This window comes from Poecilia reticulata, chromosome 15 (assembly GCF_904066995.2).
Source record: "Poecilia reticulata chromosome 15, P_reticulata-male-v2, whole genome shotgun sequence".
NCBI lineage: Eukaryota > Metazoa > Chordata > Actinopteri > Cyprinodontiformes > Poeciliidae > Poecilia > Poecilia reticulata.
The window spans coordinates 10112025-10137678 of record NC_088844.1 but is presented as its reverse complement, the minus strand read 5'-3'; the positions used below and the strand labels follow the sequence as shown (position 1 = coordinate 10137678).

At 38.3% G+C, this 25654-nt stretch overlaps 1 protein-coding gene and 1 long non-coding RNA gene across 10 annotated transcripts in view; one reads left to right on the top strand and one right to left on the bottom strand.

Moving 5' to 3' along the window:
- Nucleotides 1-706: 706 nt before the first annotated feature.
- LOC145555079 (uncharacterized) lies at nucleotides 707-2355 on the bottom strand. Its single transcript, XR_014091160.1, has 2 exons — nucleotides 2218-2355; nucleotides 707-1294 (listed from the first exon to the last, which is right to left on the bottom strand). It is a non-coding gene; the product is annotated as an uncharacterized LOC145555079 (long non-coding RNA).
- Nucleotides 2356-3712: 1357 nt separating this feature from the next.
- cep170aa (centrosomal protein 170Aa) overlaps nucleotides 3713-25654 on the top strand; it is a 40523-nt gene continuing 18581 nt past the window's right edge. For 5 of the 9 annotated variants that reach the window (XM_081616335.1, XM_081616328.1, XM_081616329.1 and 2 more), the window contains exons 1-9: nucleotides 3713-3823; nucleotides 15987-16049; nucleotides 16330-16469; nucleotides 18169-18258; nucleotides 19346-19427; nucleotides 19794-19849; nucleotides 19932-20160; nucleotides 21853-21984; nucleotides 25341-25520. In XM_081616335.1, the coding sequence (XP_081472461.1) occupies nucleotides 16365-16469; nucleotides 18169-18258; nucleotides 19346-19427; nucleotides 19794-19849; nucleotides 19932-20160; nucleotides 21853-21984; nucleotides 25341-25520 (874 nt within the window). In that variant the 5' untranslated portion in view covers nucleotides 3713-3823; nucleotides 15987-16049; nucleotides 16330-16364. Of the gene's footprint in view, nucleotides 3824-15986; nucleotides 16050-16307; nucleotides 16470-18168; nucleotides 18259-19345; nucleotides 19428-19793; nucleotides 19850-19931; nucleotides 20161-21852; nucleotides 21985-23145; nucleotides 23303-25340; nucleotides 25521-25654 lie in introns of those variants that run through there. The other 4 variants (XM_081616333.1, XM_081616330.1, XM_081616327.1 and 1 more) reach the window with 3 other exon arrangements.

Below are 25654 nucleotides of genomic sequence, written 5' to 3'. Positions count from 1 at the left end.
GCTGCTCTTGTCCTTTTATTTGCAGCAGGGCTCCTCTGCTCTGCGTCCCTATTAAATTGAGCAGATTATGTGGCAGGATCAAGAATATCAGACAGATACTGCCAGCGTTGCAGCCAAGGTGGTGCTGCAGTAACAAAAGACCGCTGAAAGTGAGCAGAGCGGCCAGGAAACCCGCCCACCCTGTTCTGGCGGACATTGCTTCTGGTTGAGTTGGAAGCATCCACGGTGTAGACGCAGGCGCTGCTGCTCCTGCTGAGAATGAACTGGATCCAACTGAGCATTGACAAACGCACAACAGGAAATGGCGACAGTGGGTTTCAAAATAAAAAAAGGGAAGGAGGGATTCCCTCATATTGTAATCCTCCGTGTCAGCTGGTACAAACAGCGATGTCAGCCGCATAACCCATCTGTTCGGTAAATTCTGCTCAACTCATCAGTCATAATCCTTGCTTTACTTAATTCTTAACTCTAGGAGCTCAGCGTTTTATACCTAAAATATTATATATTGTGCAGTTCTAGACACAGCCAAGATACTGCGCAGAACCCTCAAGCTCCCAGGCCTCTGGTAGAGGACCAGAGCTCAGAGGATGAGAGAGAGAGAGAGAGACCATCGGCGGAGGGTGAGAAAGGAATTTTTATTTTTATTGTATTGTAGGTTGCATTACTTTATTGATACTGTACGTTTACATTCTGCCTTGTCAAAGTCAAAAATTTATTTGAAGTGCATAACAATGTAAAAACTTAGGGTTAAAAGAGCTTTCAGATAAGATATAACAAATTCATTGGAATGATGAGATGACAAATTAAATGTTAAAAATAGCAATATTGCTATGAACAGGGCCGTGCAGAGACCACTAAAGGGGCAGGTGCTCAACTACAAAAAAAGGGCACATCTAGCCATGTTCTTGTACAGAATATTAACGAAGCCTCTCAGCTTTCAGAGTTTAATAAACAACAATAAATTACAAAATTGTGAGATATACAATCATCTCCATATAGAGCATAACACTATGCCTATGTAAGATATTTTATTAGTAATTTTTTTCTGCAGGTCTATTTTGTTATAGAAAAGTATTTCAATATTCAAACCTGCAATTTAGCAAGATATGTAAATCAGAGCTGGACCACCAGACATATTTTGTCTTTACAGAATTACACTATTAAAAATATAAACAAGGGCACAATCCAACCTTTTAGTGACTGTAATCTATAAAAAAGAGCTGCCTGTTTGCTGCAGTGGAGATGAAGATGGTCCATTCAGGAAAGCAGAGCTGCATCAAACTTTAATGTGGAACTGCAGAAAAAAGAAAAAAAACCAAAGCAAATATTGAATTGTTAATGCATGTCACCATGAGAAAAGCCTACTGAGTTTTGCTTAAAAAAAATTCATAAAAAAATTTAAATCACACATTTTTGACTCATGAAGTTAACTTTCTTTTTTGCAAAACAAACATATTTGCGCTTGTCAGAAATCTTTTCTTGCTATTCCAAGTTTTTGTTTGTGACTTGAAGTTTTGCTCATTCTCACATGACGTCGTGGGCAGGGCCCAAAATCACAACAAAAGATTTCTGATGTGTGAAAATAAATGTTTGTTTGGTAAAAATGAGTTATTTAATTAAAAAAACACTTTTAAACAAAACTTTTTTTAAAGGAATCATTACAATTCCAAAAGTTTTGATTACAATTGCATTTTACTTAACTGAGGTTAGTTTTTTTGTTTCCAATGAATAATTGGGAAACAAATTTAACTTCATACTCTGCGAACCAGACCCTAAACTTAAAAGTCTGGGTTGAGTTTTTTCCCCTTCATTAATGTCACTTTTATTACATACATTATATCTATCATGGTAATTCAGGGTGAGTTATTTTTAATTCTAAATTAATGTCCTTTTTGGACTTTTATTTAATTGTTATTCTCCTTCAAGATACATTTACCTAACGCTAGAATAAATGAAATGTACATTATGCAGCAAAGGAAATTAGAAGATCGGATTCATTATGGAGATGATCGGATTTGGACGGGCGATGTGACCTTATTGCAGAAGCAATACTGAAGAATGACTGATATCATTAACGGTACAGGGAAGAAGCTTTTTAGTTATACAGCTTTGCTAGCAAAGTCGTTAGCCAGCAGCTAGCTAATAGCATAACAACAACAGCCTAATGTCTGTATGATAAAAATACTGAATCGATAGATAAGAACAGTTTCTCCTCACCTGGCTGTCTCCTCCCGCTCAGCAGTTCTTCAGAGAAAGGCAGACGCAGAGGCCTGTCAGTGTCTGTTGTATTTCATTACCTCTCTGCTTAAACCGCGACTCCGAGCTGAAGCAGAAACGATACGTTCAACGTTTTCCGTCATCGGACAAGTAGCAAGTCTACTCCACTTTATTCACCAAAAACGTTTTGGTGAACAGTTAATTCGCCAAAAACTGTTCTGTAATCTGGAACGTTCGCTACGTTGAGCTCCAGTTAGCCGCCTTATCTCACTGCGCGAGAGGCAACTGCGTCATGCGTCACGGGCAAAAGGTCAAAGGTAACAATAAGATCGGCTTATTATGTTGTACAAAAAAACCCTAACAAAAAACTAATAATTTTAGTACATGTTATTATGTGTCAGAAGAGGACTTAGAAAATAATAATACCAAAATAAATAAATAAATAAATTGACCAAAATGGCACTTGGGGGCAAGGAGCGAAAAGGGCAGGTGCTCAGCACCCCCAGCTCCCCCCTCTGCACGTGCCTGACTATGAAGAATATTCTTCATGTGAGCCACTTGCGTCTGGATTCTTCATATGAGTCACTTACCTCTGTCAATGGTGCATTTATTGATTAGCTGCACCTTAATCAACTTTTCTGTTGTTTATTTGATGAAGATGGAGTCCCCCCACCCCCATTCATCTTTTTGTGGACAGTGTAAGGAGCATAGTGCTAAATAGAAGTTGGTATCTTGTTTACAAGTTCCAATTCAGTGTTAAATTTAAGGATTACTCTTTCTTCAAGAGTCTGGACTGCATCTAGCTATCTCTGCCTCAAAATATAAAATACTTATACAAATTAAACCCAAAGTCCATCCATCCATCCATCCCTTTTCTTACACCCTTGTCCCTCAGTGGGGTTGGGAGGGTTGCTGGTGCCCATCTCCAGCTAACGTTTCGGGCGAGAGGCGGGGTACACCCTGGACAGGTCGCCAGTCTGTCGCAGGGCAACACAGAGACACACAGGACACACAACCATGCACAAACACACTCACACACTCACACCTAGGGGCAATTTGGAGAGGCCAATTAACCTGACAGTCATGTTTTTAGACTGTGGGAGGAAACCGGAGTACCCGGAGAAAACCCACACATGCACAGGGAGAACATGCAAACTCCATGCAGAAAGACCGGGGCCGGGAATTGAACCCAGAACCTTCTTGCTGCAAGGCAACAGCTCTACCAACTGCGCGACTGTGAAGCCCTAAACCCAAAGTATATACACAATATTCTTTGAAATTCAGGTGAGCTTTATTAAATCTTTTTCCTATTTGTGAAAAGAATAAAATTGTATTTTCTAAAGTTTGGGTGCAATGGCAACACCAGAGTAAAAAACAAGGAAAAGAAAGGGGGCATTGTGCAGATTAATAACTCCCTGTATTATTTCCTTTTAGGTTTTATTTTGAAAGTAATGACCGGAAACAGTATTTAGTCTCTCCTGCATTTTGATGCGCCCGCCGTTATTTTCAGGGGAGTAGCTTATTGCTGAGCAACGGAGGAAGAGAAGGCCAGCGCACTCAGGGCTGGGCTCTATACACACCTTCAACTCGCAGCTAAAGGAAAAGGGTAAGTGACGCGTAGACTTGACTTTTACTCAGAAAACAGTACAATAAACAGCTTTAAAATGGCTTTTAGCTTTAAAGTTTACCGTTACTTACGTGGAGTTTACGACCGAGAGGGGACAAAAGGAGAAAGAGTCGATTTTCAGCTTTTCTTCAGCACATCTCCTGATTTCAGAGGATTCTCCGTGTCAGTTGAAAATTCCCGGAGTTGACACGCTGTAAACTTACTTACTTTAAAGCTTTATGGAAATGGGTGCTCGAATATAATTAGGAAGCTTGAGAAATATCCTTTAAAAATGCTGCTGGTCTGACTCCCTGTCGGCTAACTGGTTGGATGGCTCCCTGCTCCACCTTTGTTAAGCGACCCAGTCTCCCCTCCTCTTAAAAACACATTTATTTTCTGTCGTTTCTTTTATTCTGATGAATATTATAATCTTCAACCACTGTTTTCCCGAGTTGCATCCTTCAGAAGGCGTTCGGAAGGGTCGCCGAGACAAGATGCACATCAATGAAGGTCGTTCACATTGATCGCTTTGTTTATGTTTTTGGAACCAGATAGCTGTCTTCGAGTCTGTATGCTTTCAATGTGCATTACTAGGGGAAATCTTATTAGTTCGTTCAATATGAACGAACTAAATCGCAGAATGTGTCCCGATGTCGGACCCCCTCCTCCTCCTCTAATGTAGTGGCTTTGTTTTCGTGGGGCAGATGTAGATGGCCTACATACATCCCTCTCTTTGTGTTCAGTTAGTTTTTTTGAGCCCGTCATCACATCTCCAAAAATAAATAAACTAAATAAAACAAACTACTTTGGTAATTAATTGTAATAATTGATTATTTAACTGTATTGCTGTCCTAATAAATATGCTTTTAGCTATAGTTTCTTTCACATTGTTGTGAATTTTGTGCAGATAATAAAACGTGTAAAAAAAAAAAATCAGTTAAATGCCAGTCATTAAAGTTAGCTGTTTGCATATTGTGTTAAGAACTGTATTGATATCAGAGAGTTTGAATGCTCCTCACCCCTCTGCTGGGTTCAAATGTTTTGGTTGTGAGGCAGTATGGGCCTCACAACCAAAAATATCACTGTTTCAGGATATCAAACTAGAATTCAAACAAAAATATATAAAATGGCCTCTTAGCTATTGGTTAAAAAAAGAAAAGCAATCCTTTTCATAGAGCTGCTAAACTACTACAACATATTAATTGAGTGGCAAATTTTAGGTAGAGATGCGAAATGCAGTGATATTGGTGAATGTCATGATGTCAATGTGACTTACAGTGATTAAGCAAGAAATTAAATTCCTCTTAGACTTCATAGCAAAGATAGGACCTGGGTAGTGTGTAGTCTACCCAGCTAGTGAAAAAAAAGTGTTCATTATTTCCATTTCCACAACAAAGTTTTTTTTTTTTTGGGAAAAAGTTAGTCTTAGCATTTTCAAACTTTGTGGACATTTGTTTAATCTCTTTACATTTTAAAAAATCGTACACGTTGCATTAAACAGCAAATGTCACCAAATATCTGAGACATAGATAGTCTGAAGAATGGTATGTAAATTTACAAGTATTACTGTCCCAGCTGTTTGGTTTTTTTGTGATTTAGCACTTATTTATTATTATGCTTTAAATATGTAAAATATGAAATAACATAAAAAAGATAAAAATGTTTAGAACTTCCTGTTTTTTTTGTTTTGTTCGTTTTTAGTACTAACATCAAATTTACTCCGGTTTCCTCCCACAGTCCAAACACATGACTGTTAGGTTAATTGGCCTCCCCAAATTGTCCCTAGGTGTGAGTGTGTTTGTGCATGGTTGTTTGTCCTGTGTGTCTCTGTGTTGCTCTGTGACAGACTGGCAACCTGTCCAGGGTGTACCCCGCCTCTCGCCCGGAACGTTAGCTGGAGATCGGCACCAGCAACCCTCCCGACCCCACTGAGGGACAAGGGTGTTAAGAAAATGGATAGATGGATGGATGGATGGATGGATGGATCAAATTTACCTGATATGCACAGTGGAAACTGTAGAAGCTTAACATTCACAGTGTTTGTCTTGGTCTTGGGTACAACCAATCAGAGGCAAGGAAATTAATTCTGCTCCTGGATTGGTTGCTTTGCAAACACCAGCCAATAGCGTGTCAAATATGACCATTACACAGCTACCCTATGGTAGTTCATGCATATGTTTATAAAAGCTCTGAAAAAGATGTAAAAGCTTTAAAAATAATTTACTGAAACCTGTAGGAACCCTGATCCAGTGAGATCTCTCGTCACTCTGTCTTACGTTTTTACAAAATAAGTTTGACCTATAGGCATGGTGTGACAGAAAACGTTGTTTTGAAACTACAAAACCTTCCTGGTGCATACGCTACCATGCAGGCTGCTTCAGCTGCTCTCTCCTTTATATATTCTCTTTTGCTTGGCCTTTTCCCTCCTCCTGAGAACCCTCTGTGTAAATGTGGCTGCTGGCCGGCCGGTTTGCTCCGAAGGCCTCCACATTTAAAAGGAAAACTGTGTCAGTGTCACAGGACTGTAGCTGCAGTCTCAAAGAAGAAGCAGCTAGACCTCAGCCATTACCCAGTTACACTGAATCCCAGCTAACATACAGAACAAATGTCAATTATTTTCCCTCCGTAAAGCTTCACGTCTGTCGCTTGTTTTCTCTGAAAACTGGAAATCTCATGATGATGATGATGTGCAGCATAATAATGTTGAACAAATGTGTCTTTTTACTGGTCCTCACTTGCTTAGATCTGTTGACCACAGAGCTGTGTTTTTGTGTGCATCTCTGCTCTGGAGTGTAGTTAGGACGTCTTTGGGGACTGTCGTCCGGCCTGCCCATGGCTATTGTGTATAGTAGGAAGTTTAGGAAGTGAATTCATTTTGCTTCAGTGGCAAGGAAAGCATTACTTGTGACTGAAAACAACTTAGCTTGGAACTTAATATGTGACTCTGATCCATTTGTTTCAAGGTGTTTTTTTAGACGCGTTGTAGCAGAGTCCTTGGCTAAAAATATCAGTAAATCTCATTTCTGTAATCAGACAGAGTGGAAACATTAATAAGGTTATGGGAGTCAGGTAGCCTGCTGGTGCTGCTGGATGTGGGCAGACACACTCAAGAGAATAAAGACTGGTCAGTAGACAAGCCTGAAGTTATAAAGTGGTAATGAGTAAATAAGAAATCAAGAAGAGAGTTTAAAGTTCTTTATTCACATGATGACCAAACTCTCCCTTGTTATTGAACGTCTGGGGTGTGTCAGAGTTTTTCTTTTCCGAGATTTAATTATTTAGAAATGGAGGAAGAAAAAAAAAGACAGAATAACGGCGAACTACTCTTCACATCTGTTTTGGGGTGTAACAGCCTCTACTCCCCTCTGCGTTCCCTTTATTATGTGCTGTGCTTTCCACAGCAGATATCGATCTTCATTTCTGCATCTTCTATTCCCATCTTCCTCTCTGCCAACCCCTCATTGTCCTGTTATGCTAACATTTCTGGAGGTTTTTTTTGTTTTTTTTCTTCTCCTTCCTCCTGAGTGGCAGTGTGGATTTCAGTATAAGAGAGTTGACTATTTTTATCCGGTGCCAAGGCTATTGCTCTGGGTGGTAAAAATGTAGGAGCCATAATCAACTTCTGGCTGAGGCAGTCAAAGACTAATGTTTCTGTAAAAGCGCCACGGGTCAGTCATTATCAACTCAGCAGGAGCACTGCAGAGCCACAAGAGCACCCAGCACATCAAAGCGTCTAATGTAGCGTCACAATCCTATTCATAGCATGTTTAAATTTGATTTCATGTACAATACAAATGTAATGCAAACCAACAGATTACTAACAATAAGTTAAGATAGAGCCTTCTGAATGCACATCAAAGTTTTTTTTTATTTTTTTTTAACACACACATTGGAAACGCTCATAAGGATGAGTTTCCAAAAATGAAAGTAAAAATAATGCTGGAGTTAAATTGTTTGGGGGGTCATGTGATAAGGCCCTATAACAGCAAATTCTTGGATAAGTTAGGTGAGTGGTGATCTTACCACTCACCTAACAATGGTCTAGGTCCAATACCTAGGACCTGGTTTTAGTAAAGAAATCGTGTCTTTGAGTATGTTTTTCAGAGAAGCATTAAGCACACACCCTTCAGAGAAAGAATCACATGAAGAGAAAAAGACTTTGCTGCAGGACATGTGCCTCATTATTCTCATGGAATATTAATAACATAATTTTTACGAGCGCTTCATCATCCCAAGCGCCTGTTTATACGGGTAGCTGCTCCCCTAAAAATGTTTAGAAGAAAAGTACTTTTTATTTTTACTTTCATTTTGCCTGAATGTGTAGTACATTTTGGATAATATTCCTGTACGGTCCTCAGGATCCACAAACTGTAAACCGGCATTTGTGGGTCTGCAGGGCAGTCTGAACACATGGATCTCAGAACATGTGGCGGGTTTATGTCTTAAGGCAGTGGAAGGGTCAGAAGGGGGTTGCTGGATTGTGTTTGGTAATAACAATGGAGCAGACAGGACTGATGCTGGCTAAATGGAGGTGTTTGCTGATTTGTTGCTTCTTGCCAACTGTTCATGTGATACCGCTTTTCTGCACCATATGCTCTGTTCTGCCGCATTAGACTTTTTTTTTTACTAACATGCTGAATTTAATAGCCACGCTAACACACATAAAGCTATATATACCCTTGTGTAGCCAAGGGTTAAGAGACGACTGGTTTGATCCTGACAGCATAATGATTTATTAGCTTTCTCCATAGTAGTTCAGTCCAGTCGCAGGAATAAATGTTGGTGCATAGTTGTGGTGTAGCTGCAGAAATAAGGATGAATTCTGAAATAAAGGTTCTGTAGAATCAACAATTATCTTCATACTCTTGGTTTTGTTTTGAAGTGTTATGTTTCAGTGGTGACATTTGACCTCCTTTTACATCCAGATTTAGAAAATCATATCACTTTCAACATGAGCGACTTCAACCGAGGAGGAAGGTGGTCTCTTCCTCATCTTACAGCCTCTTATTATTTGTTTATATTTTCACGCACTACACTTATTGAGGATAAATAGGCAAACAGTGCAGTTTTTTTCTGCCATTGATTTTATGTGTAAACTCCAAATGGATTTGCTTTTGCTTAATCCTTCTTCAGTTTTTCATACTAAAGATGTATTTGGAAGCAGGATGGGATCCTTACTCAGGATATACACCGTCAAACTGTATTTATAATTTGTAATCGAGTGTGATTATAAATTTAACGTAAAGATGTTCTCTTCATGGACTGTAATAGTTATGTGTTTAAAAACTAGAACTGATTACATGAGGAGGAATCAATACAGATTCACCAGGTATTGGATTTGATTGGGAAAAATCTTTTTTTTATTAACTACTAGGCAGCACTCCCTTTTGTGCATTCTTAAAATGAGGTGGTAAATAACACATCTTGCCTTCTTTGTTATCACTTTAAGCAAGACCTTTGTAACTTGCAGATTCAGAGTTTATTAACACTTTCCTAACATATGTTAAAGAGGGAGTATTATGTAAAATCGACTTTTTTGAGCTTTACATCATGTTATGTTGTTCCCTCATCAAAAATACACCTGGAGTGTTGCTTTGATTCTTTCAAGCATGTTTGAGAAATTATTTAATCTTCTGTGGCTTCCGCCTCACAAAGCACCTCTCCTCCCTGACTCCCCCACTCATTTCCTTCAGACTAGCCCGCGGCAATTAGCAAACACCTGGTGTAACTGCACATCTGCTAAGCTCATTATATGAGCTACTTCTCAGTGTAGCGCTGGTTAAAACGTTAAAGGGTTAATAGAGGAGCGATGTTGTTCCTGAAAGTAGAGTATCAGAAAGAGCATGAATTTCTGACATAGACAGAGGCCAATTACAAAACATTAAATTATTATGTCGAATTTATTTTAAGTCATATTTGATATATATAAAATTTAAAACAGATGCAGGCAACATAGTTACAATTAAACCTTGGTGGTACATTTGTAGACTTTAGCAGTCTCTTTATTGTCATGTATATTGTAGGTCTGTATTTCCTGTTGTCTCTGTGAATTTTTTTTAACCAGCACCATACAAAAACTTAATAGGTGAATACAATATTACTTCATAAGGTATTGATGCATCAATACCAGCAACTACCAGCACACTGAATTGAAAAAATGTAGCCTGGTAAGTACCTGGTTCAGATCATTGAAAAGCTCTGACCAGTATTTCTTTGTCTCATTCAGAGAGGAACAATAGGTGCTGTACACTTTCATGTCTGTAAATCTGTAGAAGAGCCGCGGGGGACGGGAGAAGCCTTTGTCTGTCCGTCTCCCTGCCCAGAGTTCACTGTCTTACTGTAAATCTGTTCTGTTGATTGTACTTTGAAACCCTCCGGGTGTGTAGATGTTCTTGTAAGGTCAGAGGATTGGTCCCTTGCCTATTACTTATTGATTTCATCCTGAAAATGCTTGTCTGACTGGCCTAACATCAGTGACGCTGAGGGAAAAGGGGAGACTGATGGGGAGCTTTTTGTCTTTTCACTTTTCAGTAGTGAGGCACTAATCATTTGGCTGAAATCAGCCAATTTCCCCACTTTTTTGTGTTAAGCACACAAAAAAAGAACCAGTTTTTCTCAGTTCATAAACTCATCCACAAACATCTTTTGCACTTTCTGCTTTTGAGCTTGATTAGATATCAGATCAAGGTAAGGATATACTCTTTAAAGTATCAACTTAAATAAGCCAATAAGGATTGTCTACTGTCACTGAATTGAAACTGAATTGAATTGAATTGAATAGTAATAACTTTAATAGTAATAACTTTATGTGGTCACCTCAATCAAAACACCTGCAATACATAAAGCATGTCTTATTGTCTTGTGAGAGAAGATGTGAAGAAGATGTGAATCTGTCTTTCACTGAGGTCTGACCTCAGTGAAAGACAGAAGTTGGTATCGGTCAGCAAAATGACTTCCACACGTTCTTGAAAAGCCTGGAAAACTATTGAATTTGATTTAATCATTTTATATTCTGGATAAGTATAGAAATGACATTAAGGATATGGAAATATTTTACATTTTCCAGATCCGTCCTCTCATTTTATTATTTAAAGCTTAGATTGCTTAGCCTTAGATGTCCAGATTTTTTGTTTCTTTAGTAAATGAAGCCAATTCAGTTGGTCACTTTGTGAATTTTTTTTACTGTTTTTTTAATCAAAATTTTAAATATAATGTCTTCTTAAATGGGAAATATTAAGTACAAAGTATTTCCTTTTTTTAGCCATGCATTTTTCTGTTGTTGTCCTGTCAACAAATATCAAATATTTAGAGATGTACATATCAAGAAACCACGCTTATTTTACCATTAAACGTTCCCATTGTCCAGAAGCTTTGTGTCGACCTCAACATTTTCTACTTCCGTAGGTACAGTAACTGCTGCAGTAGCAAAAACAGAAATAATTTCCTTTTGGTATACATAGTTAGTTCCATTTGAAGAGACCATTAGCCACAAAAAACATAATTAATTTAAAAGAAAGTATTTTCAGTTTGATTCCCATGGAGGTTTGCTTTTGTTTACCCAACAAGTTGTGATATGTGACAGATTACAGTAATTATCCCCGCAAATACCTATTTTAAATTTAGAATTTACAAAGTGAGCTTATTGTCACTACAGTGAGATGTTTCCATGCAGACAGCCAACCCCACCCTGACTGGGGCTGAGCATGGCTCTCATCATAAGACCAAGTGGAAATGAGTGTGACAAGAGAATGAGCCATGCCTTTCTCTCTCCGCGCTCTGCTCAGCATCTGTGTGTCCGTTCGTCCTGGTCTGTGATGTGGGTCTCGTTTGAGTCTCGCTGCGGCAACCGGACGGTTAATAGGAAACAGCAGATGAGTGCCTGTGACCGTTACCCAGCTGTTGCATCATGCTGGGATCCCAACTCCCGCCAGATGCTACGTTGCAGTCGATGACTGTAAATATGGACGTCACTTCCTGTTTTCCAGTTAGTGGTTGTGATTGGCTGCTTTAGAATGGAGGGAAGAGATTCAAAAAGTAAAGAAAAAAAACAGATGGGTGTTTATATAACTTGACACTAAACAACGGAAATACAGCTGGAAGTGTGATTAGTCAGGGTTGATAAAGGATTATTCCCCTCTGCTTGATAACAACCCCTTTTTCAGCAAGTGGTCAAGATTCTTATCCGCTCTTATATTTTAAATTGTATTTCTACTTAGCATCCAATTTAGTTATTAAAGCACAATCTTTCTGTAGTTGTTGCCTTTTTTAAAATAAATGTTTAGCTGTATTTAAGAACAGTTTCTGGTCACAGGCAGTAGATCAAAAGATGAGTGTCCTCAACTAGAAGTGTTTTACATTCTTCCTGTCTCTCCACTGCTATCTCTTCACCACAAAGAATTCAGTCATCTTGGAATAATCCTGCTCTTTCATTCCTCATCACTGAGTGTTTGAGTGTGTAGGGAGATAGTATTAGTGCAGTTCTGGGGGCTGGTAAATTCCTCCCAATAACATGAAGTCACTGTTTCTCTTTATTATCGCCTGCAAGAATCCTGCTGAAGCAGCATGATAAGTTGCATATTTTTTGCTTCTTTTTTCTTTTCCTGCCCTTAACATCTACTGATGCTCGTGATAAAGATGCTTAGCAGCATAATCTCACACAGAAAAACATGATTTTTTTTTTCATTTAAATATATGTCAGTTTAGTCCCAAGTTAAGAAATAGTTTCTTTCAGAATCACTTTGGACACAGTTGGTAGATAGCAACCCTAATAATTCAACTGGAACTTTTTACATTTATGTTTCATTTATTTTTTTGGATTGGTGAAACATAATAATTTATAATAACTAGGCACCATCGACATTCTAATCAGTCTGGGAGGAATGTTAAGAAAAAGTAAGTTTGTAAAAAGATACTCGGACTTTAACTGGGACCAGACGCTTTGGTCAGATGAGATGCAGATTTAAATTTTTCAGGTATGTTTAGTGTAAAGCAAAAAAAGGCTGTCGAAGATATGATGATGACGATGTGGGCTTTTCCTCAACCAAAGGTGCTTGGAACCTTGTAGATTCTTGAATTTATGGCATCACAAATTTTGACATCTTTGACAGTAAATTTTAAATAAAATTTGGTGGCCCCCAACCAACAGCCAATGGTAGCACAATAAGAAATCAAAGCATAGGACCATATCAACACAACGGTGGGGTTAATAAAACAATTAAGAGGAATTAAAAACCCAATTAAAACTTGTGGTTTTGTACATAGTACAGTAGAATATTGCCACAACAATTTATTTTAAGGGATAAAATAAATTGTTTTATTTTTAAAGATGTTTGTGGTGCAATACTCAACACAAACATCTTATTTGTGGTGAGTATTGCATTTTCTATTTACGCTTGTCTTAATATACTGATTTGGGTTCTACATTCAGTTTCGCATCACAATTTAAGCAATTGTAGAACGAAAGCAAAGCAACATCAATATGTTATTTACAGAGTCCCAATGACATTTTTGTCATTTTAAAACATTTCTTCTGTTTAAATTAAAATATTGCCCAGGGAAAAATGGATCCTTTCAACTAATAATTTTCCATTTTATTTTGTATTCATGTTTTAGGGATTAGCTGTTTTAAGGTGAGCTACACTTTAAGAACAAAAGGAGGCATTTTTAAAGCAGATTTCCCCACAGCTGTGTTCCCTTCATCACACCAACCTCTTCCTTTCTCCATGTGTGCCACATCTTTCATGTGTGATAGTCAGAGGTTGTTTGAATGGCACCAGAAGGCTGGCATGCACCGTATTGCAGCTCCTCCACCGCAGACTGTTAACTTTGCATTCTCCATGTGAGTGTGCTGCAGTTATTTAGTCAGCAGGCTCTTTGATGGTTTGCTTACATTTGGGAGGGAAACCACACATAGTTGTGGTGTAATGCCAGTGCTGTTGAGCCTGATGTGTTGTTCCAGCAAAGCTTCTTCTATTTCTGATATCTTCCTATTGTTTCGTTGCAAAGCAGCTGCAGTGTTTCGGTTTGTTTGTGAACATTATTCATTTAATCTGTTAATAAACAGATAATACGCACTATATAACCATGATTTATTGGGCTTGTATTAGAGTGGTACTCCTTTTCTTTCTACACTTTGACTCTTCATATTATGCTACAAGAAATGACATAAAAGGATGCACTGATGCACTTTTTTTGCTTGTGATACCGATACAGATATCTGAGCTATAGTATCGGCTGATATCGATCCGATACAGAAAAATAGTACTGTATTGACCTAAAACACAGTCATAAATGCACTGAGTTCCGAAAATAATTCTGCACCAGTACAGCAAACTTACATTCACCAATAGCTTCACAAACTCGGTCAAGCACTAAAAACAGCCCAACTTTAACTTGTGCAGTTAGTGCACTTAGGAATGTAACAGCCAATGCAAAATCAATAATAAAGAAACTGAAACTATCGGTTGACTACCTTGGTCTAATGTAAAAATAAACTGCAGCAAACCTTCTTTAAAATGGTTCATAAAGTGTAATTAGCAATTCTAAATATAATGTAATATAAATCATAAAGTATGACGTTCCTCAGATCACAAACCATAGAATTAAACTGAATAGATCTACCCTTATGAATGCAGAACATTGTCATCGATATGCAGTCTTTTTTTTTTTCCAATATCTCGACTGATGCAGACATTAATAATTGCTTGGTGCATCTCTGTTTACAAACAACTGAATGAGTGATTTCAGAAAGTGTGCAAATAAACATAGTAACATTTCAGCCATCTGGCTGGGAGTGCACAGCATTATTCATTGTATCTTTTAAAACTCAAGATACTTTAATGCCAGTGATTGGTGCCTGTTATTATGGGATTTGTCCAGATAACGGTATCTGCCGATGTTCCATTTTTTCGGCTCTGACCGGTGATTGGTAGTGGAAGTGATTTCTTTCTTTCTGTTCAATAAGTGTTTAAAAGCTAAGATCTCCCAGTATGTATCTTTTTAAGTTTATGAAGACTCAGGTAAGGGTTAGGCACATATGCTTTGATTCATGAATGAGGAGAACCTTGTCATTTCTTAATTTTCTTCATACTGAGATGGTGTAGCAATTTTTTCCCCCGTTATAGGTTAGAGTCTTTCGGGAAAAAAATCAAAGCATTATCAGTGCATCTCTAGATATGAAGTATTATCAGGATATTTAGATGTTTTAAATTTTTGTCAGGTGGTATCAAATGTTCGATAAGAGTTCCTGTTGAATAAACTTGCAGGACAATCTGAGTGGTAACTGGGCTACAAACTGATCCATTTTGCATTTGAGACAGCTGTTGATCCAGTTGTGATTTTCTTTTAGCCTTGTCATGCAAGGTAGTGAAGTGTGTAGCTGATTAAAATTTTCCTCAGGGGATTACTGAGCTGGTATACTAAGTACTTAAGAGGTCAAGAGATCAAGAGCTTAGCTCAATAATCTTTAATTCTTCCTCTGATGGGCTTTTTCTTGGCACTTTATACTCATAAAAGAGAGTTCCTATTATTTTAGCGTCACCAGAATGGACAATAAAGAGCTCTGAAATGATAATTTTAAAAGCCATTTTTGTCTAAACCGCTTAAAAGTTCAACATAAAGGCTAAATCAAATGCAGAAAGTTTCTCCATTTTGCACAGATAATACTTCTCCTGCTATCCTTTGACAGCATGGAAACTTCAGTTATAACAGGATGACAGTGCTGCTTTAATTTTACGCCCAATTGCTCAGTGAGACAGCAACAGTTACTCTAAGCCACACTTGAAGTTAGTTTGTAAACAGTTCGTGTCATTTTGGCAGGAGTTAGGTCTGTTTAATTTAGTCGTTTCAGGCCGGGACAGTTAGAAAGTAACCGGGGCTGGCTCTGACCTCCTTTCCAGCCCGTCTGAAGAGGAGGGAAAATAAACTCGCTGATGGGTAGGCCTGCTAACATTCCTACATCACTTCCTCCTCAAACATCTGGCAGTCATCAGAGCAGGCAGAGAAAAAGAAAGGATCTACCCAGGCCTCTCACTTACTTCAGCAACCAGCTGAGAAAATGAAGCAGAAGACAAAGACACCAAAAAAAAAAAAAGTACAGTGTAATGCATGTTCTTTCCTGTGGGAATAGATGCCTGATGATTTTGTTTTTGCTTATCTTTTTCAGGATGGCCTAGCTTTGCTGCACGGCCAGTGGTCTGTCAGCTGTGGTCTATCACCTGGACCAGAGGTTTGTTCTAAAATGCATGGAAATGTATCGTTATATTCATTTCTGTAGATTGAAAATGTTATTAATTTAATGTTATTATTGCAGGATTATGTGTGTTTTCCTCCTTACTTGCTGTAAACCGTACTGCATCATCACTGTTTAACAGACTTTTTTGCTCTCTTGTGAACAAACCTGCCTAATTTCAGACGCATCGGGCAGTGACTGTGGAAGGGAATTAAAACCAAAAACGGAAACCTCCTGCTTATTATTAACCCACAGATTCTGTTCGCCTTGATATCAGGAGGTGTGTACTAGAGGCAGCAGCAGATCGCAGAGATGAGCGTGACCTCCTGGTTCCTGGTGAGCAGCGGGGGGACTCGTCATCGACTCCCCCGGGAAATGATCTTCGTGGGCAGGGATGACTGCGAGCTCATGCTGCAGGTGAGGACGCTTCATAAAGATTTTGTTTTTGTTGGTCTCCAGCAGAAAGGAGACGCTTCTTTCCTACTACTTGAGTTTATTAGTGATTTTACACAGTTCTTTCTGTATCTGCATGTTGGTCTTCATGTGTGTGCGTGTGTGTGCGTGTGTGTGCGTGTGTGTTATGTGTTGTTGCACCTGCATACATCCAGAGAGACCTCATGTACACTCATGTGTACCTCTGGTCACTGCGCTAATAATAGAAAGTGGGGCAGATACCTCTTGAGTTAGATCTTATCTGACTGAGTCATTCGTTGTGGCTAGAGTGTTTACAACTACTGGGACAATATTATTTGAGCGTAGTTCTTACTGGTCCCACTGTTTGTATAAAAAAGCATTCAGGATGCATTATTTCTATACATTTTTATACACAATACGTGTTTAAAGATAATTGCTTTTGCTTTTATTTTCTTAGTTTTCACTTCTGGTTTTATAGTTTCTAGGAGGATTTCAATTTGAAGACTTACAGCAAATAAAGATCATGAACCTTTTTTATGTTTCGTCTCGCTGGAAGTTTTCTCCCCCACTCCGTTTATTTTTGTGTTTTTGTTCTTGTGCTCCCGTCTTGGCGAATCTTTTGGATGAGAGAGGATTTGATATTAAGTTTTTTGACAAAACATTTTCATAGCCTTTTGTGTGTTTTTGATGCAGCCTGCAGTTGATACCCATGTGACCTTTTCAGTAAGCCAAGGCTTTATCACATGGCTAAACATAAAAAAGCTCCTGTGTCATGCACCAAATACAACACACACACAGACTAATGCAATATATCAAATCAAATATAAAAATGTATTGCTTACTCAAAGGATTACATGTGTTTTTTTAAAATGCCCAACAGCGTTTAAACCCATTAAGTTGATTTATTCATGTAATGAAAAGTGAAGGACTTTAATAATTACAGGGAAAGTTTCTCTTCGAAGAGAAAGGTGCACTTAAAAATTACATACACCGAATACACAAAAAAACTATTTCCTGTCATGTCACGTGGAGCATGCAGAGGTCACAATGTCACGAAACTAAACCGAGGTTGTGTGTTACCACTTATTTCTCCAGCTCAGAAAATCTGGGCTTTTAAGGAACAAACAGAACACACAGTTAAACCATGTCACTCAACAAAACAAAGAGAGAAATGGGAACTGAAGATGAGAACCAGTTCCCAGAATTGGCTTTGACCTACCTTAAAATAAAGTGCTGACAAAACTCAAAGCAAATTTGACAGTAACTGATCTTTCATTGTCCAGTCATTGGATTCCTTTTTGTGTTTTCCATCTCAGTGACATTTGGTTCATGAAACATATCTAGGCATTTCTACCTGAGGCTTATAAATGCAGAAGGGGAGCCGCTGTGTTTGTTTTAAAAACAGTTTACTCTCTCAACAGCTGATAGGCATGCTTCTATTAGCTGTAGAAAAATCAATATTTCACCTCCTGTTTTATTCTCTTGCTTTTTTCCTTTGACTTCTTGTAAATCTGTGATGTGAGTGCAAAAATGTCCCAGCGGTCTCATATTTTTACTTAATGAAACAACAGCTAAAATACGATTTGAAATGTCCAAATCAGATTTTTCTTTCAATTATTAGGTATAGCTAAATAGGGTTCTTCTTCTAGGGTCCCCACTGGATTCATATATTTCCTCGTTTGTTTATTTTTGTGTTTTAAAGTCTCGTAGCGTGGACAAGCAGCACGCAGTCATCAACTACGAGCCGGGGACTGACGAACACAAAGTGAAGGACCTTGGAAGTCTGAACGGGGTGAGTGACGACATGGTGAAGTGCAAAGAACGGAAAAGTAATGAAAACAATCAAAGAAGAAAACGCAATAAAAAGCGAACAAGCTCCTACCTCGTCTGGAAAGATCTGGAGTTTGATTTAAGTGGAAAATTTAAAGTTATTTTATTTTGCACTTTTACTTTATTCACATCTTTAAGTTTATTGGTAGCTTAATTTGACTTCTTAACAGTTTCTTTCTCCTCTGACAGTAAAGTTAAGTAGAAGTTGGTCACAGCTGCCCTGTTAAACCCATTCATTGGCATTAGTCATAAGTTGTGATTAGAGCTCAGTCAGAGCCCACCAGATGAGGCACATCTGTGCCGTGTCCCTCACATCCTCTCCGGCTCTCAGACAGGAAGTCAGAGTCACTTCCTCCTGCGCTGTTAGCCATCCAGCTCCTTTGGCTTGATTCAGAGGAAGTTTTCCCTGCTGAGTCAGTGGGAGTGCTGTGGGTTTGCCACACATGGGTTAGCCAGTAAAAACGTTTGGACCAATTGCTCTCTTTCTGAAACCTTTTCACTGCGAAATTCTTAAGCTGTAATTTTATCACACTAGAGAGAAGAAAGGAATGTTTTGGTACAAAAAAAAGTGGAAATATGTGAGAGTTTTATTTGCTGGTCAGTGGTATTTGATCTGCCTGCACAGCGTAACGAGGGTGAATGAGTTCTGGAGAAGGAGAGATTGGAGCTAAACCTTCCAACAAAAAGAGAAACATGGCTGATTGTGCAAAGATCTATAACAAAGACTATAGTTTTTGCTGCTAACACAACAATTATCAATAAATTACAATAAAATGTATGTTACTCTTTAAATTACTAGTAAATAAGTGACTCGTTTACACGAAACAAAATAACATACTGCCTTATGCCGTAAAATATGAAGAGAATATTTTTTGTAGAATGTTTACAAATTTTGAAACAAAAAACAAACAAACATAATCATATCCTTCTTCTAATATTTAATAAATGAACTTTACTGACTGAATCATTCTCAAAGAAACAGGTGGTTTTTAGATTTTTAGCTTAGTTTTTCTGTTTAGTTTCAGGTTTTTTGTCTGCTTTCTCTCCAGACCTTTGTAAACGATGTCCGCATTCAGGAGCAGATGTACATCACGCTCAAATTGGAGGACAAGCTGAGGTTTGGATATGATATCCTTTCATTATTTCACTTTATACTCTGTGAAGCCTCACATATCCAGTGAACTCAATCTCATCCTCATTCTGATTATTGAGCTAAGCTCATTCTTACAGTAATGCTACGTCTATTGGTTATGTCTGACATACTGAATTGTTGGAGTAAAGCCACGATCGTCTAAGCTAACAAAAATGAGCTCTACAAATATATCACCATGATTAATATATCTGTACTACGCATTAGTTTTACTTTTTGACTAAATTACTGAAATAAATGACGTTAGTAATATTGTGATATACTATGATCTACATTCAATTTTGCTTTTGTGTTTCATTGCTACATTAATGTGGTCAGTATTTCCTTAACCTTTTCTGTTTCACATACCAACCTGTTCACGGTGGTGAGAGGAGAGCTCACTGTGCCTGAGGAAGCTCTAAAGGTGAAAACACCTAACGCGTCCCTTTCACATTTTTGATGTTATGTTTATACATCACATTTATTAAAATGTAATCTCCTTCCAGCATGAAAAGTTCACCAGTGGCCTCCAGCTCAGCAAGAAGCTGTCCAACGGTGAAACCACGACCAACACGACCAAGAGCCATTCTCCTTCTAAGGCCCCAATGAAAACGCCAAAGTCACCGAGCGGCGGCACTCCAAAGTCTGCGGAGAGCAGAGCAGCAGATGGGGTCACTTCCTCCAGAGAACAGCCGACCAAGCCGCTGGACTCTCAGAAAGCAGAAGAGAAGTTAGGTGAGCTGCAGAAGAACGAGGGAATTATCATGTGAATTATTTGTGTTTTCTCTAAATAGGATAGGTGACAGAAATGGTGACGGAGAATGAGATTGTAATTCAAAAACATTGGCTTCGCTTTGACTTTAATGTGCTACAAAGATTGTTTTTTGTACTTTCGGGGTGCCCGAGCATTAAAAAGTCTTAAATAGTCCTTTTAAGGGTGGAAAAAATCAATTGAATAAATGTTTTTATTTTTATTTTGGCCTTAAATAATTGAATCACAGGTGTTTTTTGTTTTTTCTTTCTCACGGGACTTTTCTGTCTGGCAAAAGTTTGAGCCGTGCACAGAGATGTTTGTCTCATTCTGTGCCTTGAGGCAGTTGAGGCTACTGGTAACTAGCTGCTAATATGCCTTTGCTTGCTAACTAGCTAGCTGTTCTACATCTATCATGGGTCATTGCAAATTATCCCCTTGCCTACAAAACATTTATTTTCACCACTGGTTCACTTCTGTTGCCAACAATTATGAGGCTAGGCGCATTCTATACAAACAAAACTTTTAAGCTTGTCACGACTGGGATTTTTGCGATACTCGATTGGAATACAGCAGGATTCCCCCAACCATCCCCTATATTTACAGTTTTTGGTCTTACATTTTATTCAAGGTAACTTGCTAAAACCTGCAGATACTCTGCAAAAGTTTTCTGTTCAAAGACAGTTTCTTTTCAGACTAAATGTTGTGAAATTATTATTATTTTTATCTTAGCCTAGCATGCAGTTACATTGTAAACATATTGTATTTACTTTGCCTTAGCTTTTATTTGACCAAGCAGAACAGATTAAGAAAAAATAACTTGTTTACAACTGTGGCCCTCCAAAATTCAGAGCCCCATAAAGGAAAAAGGAATAAGAGAAGTTTTAATTTGAGGGTCTGTCACTGGTCGGGCATGGAGATAACAGGGATTCAGGTTAATAACCAGTTGTTAAAACAAGGCCACATGGAGCTTATATGTTTATTTGAACAGATTAATCAGCAAGAGGAAATTTAACAAGCAAAACCATCTGTCATCTCAGCCTTTCTGAAGGAAATATCAGAAGCACAATATTTCTAAACATGCAGTATTACACCCATCTGCTAGTGTTACTCTGTCTGCCACTGAAATGTGTAATTTAACTGTTACTGGAAGCCAAACATACATTACTCCTCATAATACACATTCTGTAGCTTTCACACAAAATGATATGTGATTTGGAAACCTGCCTCTGTAATTATGTTTACAACTGTGACTAAAGTCACACCAGCTGAAGATAACAGGGGGCCTTTAAAGGACCGGAGGCTAAAGGAAGAAAGTAAGAAGCAGTGGAGCGAGCTGTGACGTTGTGAAATCCACAGGAGGATCTTTACAGAAACTGTGATTTTCTCTGCATTCTTAAATCTGCTTTGAAAAGAGGTTTGCACCGGATGTTTCATCCCTGTCAGCTTCCATCCTGAAAAAAAGTATTATTAATTCCATAACAGCAATACATTTACACTACCTATGCATGACAGAGAAAGAAATCAAAGAATAGTGTTTGATAACAATGCAAAAATGAGGAAATAAACTTACACACAAACATTAGTTGGACTCATTTTTATTCCACAATGGTTTAGAGAAAATGTTAAAAAAAATTATCTGTGCAGTTTTGTTGAAATGTGCATGTTTGTCTCAGGGGACAGTACAGCTCTGCCTCGTGGGACCCCCCTGTACGGTCAGCCATCGTGGTGGGGGGATGGAGACGCAGACGATGAAAACTCCTTCAAACAGGAAACCAAGTCCAAAAAACACGACGGCTCCATTTCAGGTGGGATTTTTTAACATTTTCAGATGCTCTCATGTCCACAAGCAGGATTTTAAATATGGCTGCCAAGATATCAAGATTCAAGTCACTTGGGAAGACTCCCAAACTCAAGACTTTAACATCACATTAAATCAGGTATTAAATCAACGACCTCAGCAGCCAATACAGTCTCTCATTTCCTGGTAACGTCACTCTAAAGGGTGAAAAGAAAACACTTCTGGTATTGCAACTAGTTATCATGGAAACAGACCAGGATTTTTAAAAAGATTACTTGTGAGACCTCTGTCTGTATATGGTTTTGAATATCATGGAAAAGTGTTAATTTTTTTTTTTGTAAATTTGGTCTGAAAAAGTATGTGAAAAGAAAAATAGAAAAAAAGATTATTTGGAGATTTCCAAGCTTTTTTCCTTAATCTGATATGTGAAAGATACAAGATTTGAGTTTCTAAACAACTTGCTCCTTTTATTGATTTGTATATGCGTTTACATTCTTTATCTTTAAATTTCAACCTCTCTAGGTAGATTGGAGCTGTTATTTGACGGTATGTTCACTGTTAGTGGGAATCAACCCGTAGCCTGATTACTTAGTTGGGATTGTAACTGATGGCTGGGATGTTATTACATTTTTTTCTCAATTTTTTTTTTTTTACCAGATAATCTCTCAGATTATTTCGAAAGGGAAATAATCTGGTGAATAATCGGCCAGATGAATCACTGTGTCGGTAGATTTGCACCAACAGAATACTATTTTATAGACGACAGATACAACACGCACTGTGACGTACTATATGTTTTTCTTTGGTTGTAAAACAATTGCTTCACAAAGGTGAGGTCAGCTTGTTTTGCTTTTGCTGTTCAGGCAGCGACTGGCAGCGAGGGTTTGCTTTTATTAATAATCATTTACATCCAAGTGAATACAAAGCCTCTTTTCAGAGTCTGCATGGATGTCTGTCTACTTAACAATATGAGTGTGTGTGAGAGAGGGGGGTCCCCTTAACAGGATTAGTGGCCACACCAGCTCAGAGAATCAAAATCAGTCTGTGCCAGGCTGGGTTAGCGAACCAGTGTGGAATCATAACACAAACACGAGAGCAGACTGGAGCATCCTCCAATCTCTCTGCACATCTGCACTGCTAGTCTGGCATCATCTTGGCTGCCCTGTGAAGGAAGACTTTGTTCTCCAGCTCCTAGGAGTCTGTTTGCCCTGATTTGTTGGTTTTCGCAAATAGTGTTTGTGTTCGGACACAAAAACTATTTGAAACCTTGAAACCTTTCCAAATATCCAGCGTTATGGGTCTGGCTACGTCAGCCTCGGGAGTGGGTGAGTGGAAATTATTTTCCCTTCTAGCAGTATTAAATGTTAGACGAATAACTGTGGTGTAGATGATGAAATGTTGGAGCGCCTCTGTGAAGCAGCGTGTGTCCGGAAAGCTCTGGTGTATTTGGCTTGAGCCTCTGCATTAAAAAGAGATTTTATCTGATATGGGTGTTTCAAAAATAACATGAGCGTTCCACAGTCTATGTGAGATGTAGGAGTGAAGGGGAAGTGGGAGGTTAAGGACAGGAAATGATTCTGTTTCAGTGTGTGTTTTGTTGCTAGCATGTGTATGTCAGTTTTATTTTAGTGCATTTTTCTCTTGCAGAGTAAAAAAAAAAAAAAAAAAAAGGCTCTGTTGTCACCACTCCCTAACTCCCCCTCCATGTGTATTGTCACTAAACCCGATTGGGTTACACCATCGCAACGACTCCATTTCTTTCTCCTAACTCACACACACAAACCCATTCTTAACAGACTGCTCTTTACCCTGCAGAAATCATTAGCTAACCCTCCAGTAAGAGTTACTCTCAAATCCATATAGCTGCTAAAATACTTTCAGTTTGTAACAACCTCCTCTGGTGCGAGGACACAACTTTTGACTTTGCTGTCTTCTTCCTGCTGCTTTTTGCTAGTGGGAGAATCTTTAAGGTATTTAATTTAATTTGCTGTATCTGTTCCGTATTTTGTGAAATAGAAAAATTGAGTCACTGTTGGTTAATGTACTGTACTTTACCCCAACAGCATATTTATTAATCTAGCGAGTGTTCATGTAGTATAGACGATTCGCTATTCTTACTTTTAGTATGTGGTTAAAGACGATACAGAAACACTATATCAAATTCATTTACATCAGGTAATAAGATTATTTCTGTCACATATACAACTAATTTTATATCTGAGTGGTCTTTTTGGGCCAGCAAGTCTGGCTCTGTGTTGTAGCAGCCTTAGTAAAAAGCTGATCCACCTTCTTAGAAAACACTGTTTCCTTATAGAAGATTCCTAACTAACTGATACTGAAAATCTGTTTGAATGTCTGACTTTGAGTTTCTTTTACCCCACTGTAGCAGTAATTTATTAGCGCTTACATATGGAAACGATCAGATATTTGTGTTTCTGACCCGCTGACCACTGGTTGGGGCCATTCAACTGGTCTCAGGCCAATTCTGGTCGCTAACCTGTTTCTCGATGCAATTCTAATCTTTATAGCCAATTTATAAATTTTGTAGTATGTTTTCAGGTTCACAAAAAAAAGTAGCACTATTTAGATCATTAATAATTTTAATTGTTTAATAAACGGACACAAGAAGCAACCAGACACAGTCCTAAAAAGGTGCTTGAGTCCCTCTTGTTTCGGTGTCAGCCATGTTGTGCATCTGTCCAGTATTGCCTAATGGTTTATGCTGACTACCAGTAATTATGTAATTATGAGAGATTTTCTTTCTTTTTTAGCTAAGCTGATCTGAACTAATGAAAGTGGAAGACACATTTCCTAATTTAATTCATAATTTAATTTAAGCATGTATAATTTACAACGAATTGCACAGATAAATGACTTACAAATGATTCAATTTTGCACAAAGTTTCTGTGTTTTTTTGTCCGTATTCGCCAGCTGCCATATGTTCCTGCGTTTTCCTCCAAAAACGAAGCAGATGGCTCCTTTAATTCCTGAAAGTGTCGTTAATCATAATCAGTCCCATCAGAGGCTCTGTTGGTTAATAGCGACTGAAGAGAATATAAATGCTGCACTTTTTAAAGAGCCTCGCCGTCACTTTATGCTTTGAGTGACAGCGAGCGAAAATGAGACAGATGTCCATTCTCCTCCTCCATCCTTCTTTTCCATCCAGAAACAAGCCTGGATTTAATTAGTCCATTTGCAGTTTTAACTTGACCTTCCCCTTTCATTACCTTCATTTTATGCTACTTTTTGTAATAAAACATAGTAGCCATCTTTGACGCTGCAGTATTTATATGTTATTTAAAAAACAAAATTACAACAGTCACGCTGCAGTAAGAATACATTTATTTGTTTTCTAACAACAGAGAGCAAGGAGGCGCGTCGGGGAGAGAAAGCTAAAGAGGACGGCCTTCATGCGTCCCCTGCTCTCGATTCCAGTTACTTTGAGGTCCCCACAAAGGAAGGTCACATGGCAAATAACGGCATCCATGAAATTCCCACCAAGGACACAGAGGATGCTCCCAGTCAAAGCCACACCGCTGCAGGTGAAAGAGATCTAGAGGATTGGGTTTATTCATATATATTCTCATTTAATTGAACAGTTCTAATGTTTTTGCTCCATAAAATGTGCAATATTAATAAAGGTTAGTTAGTAACACATTTTATTTTATCGCAGTAT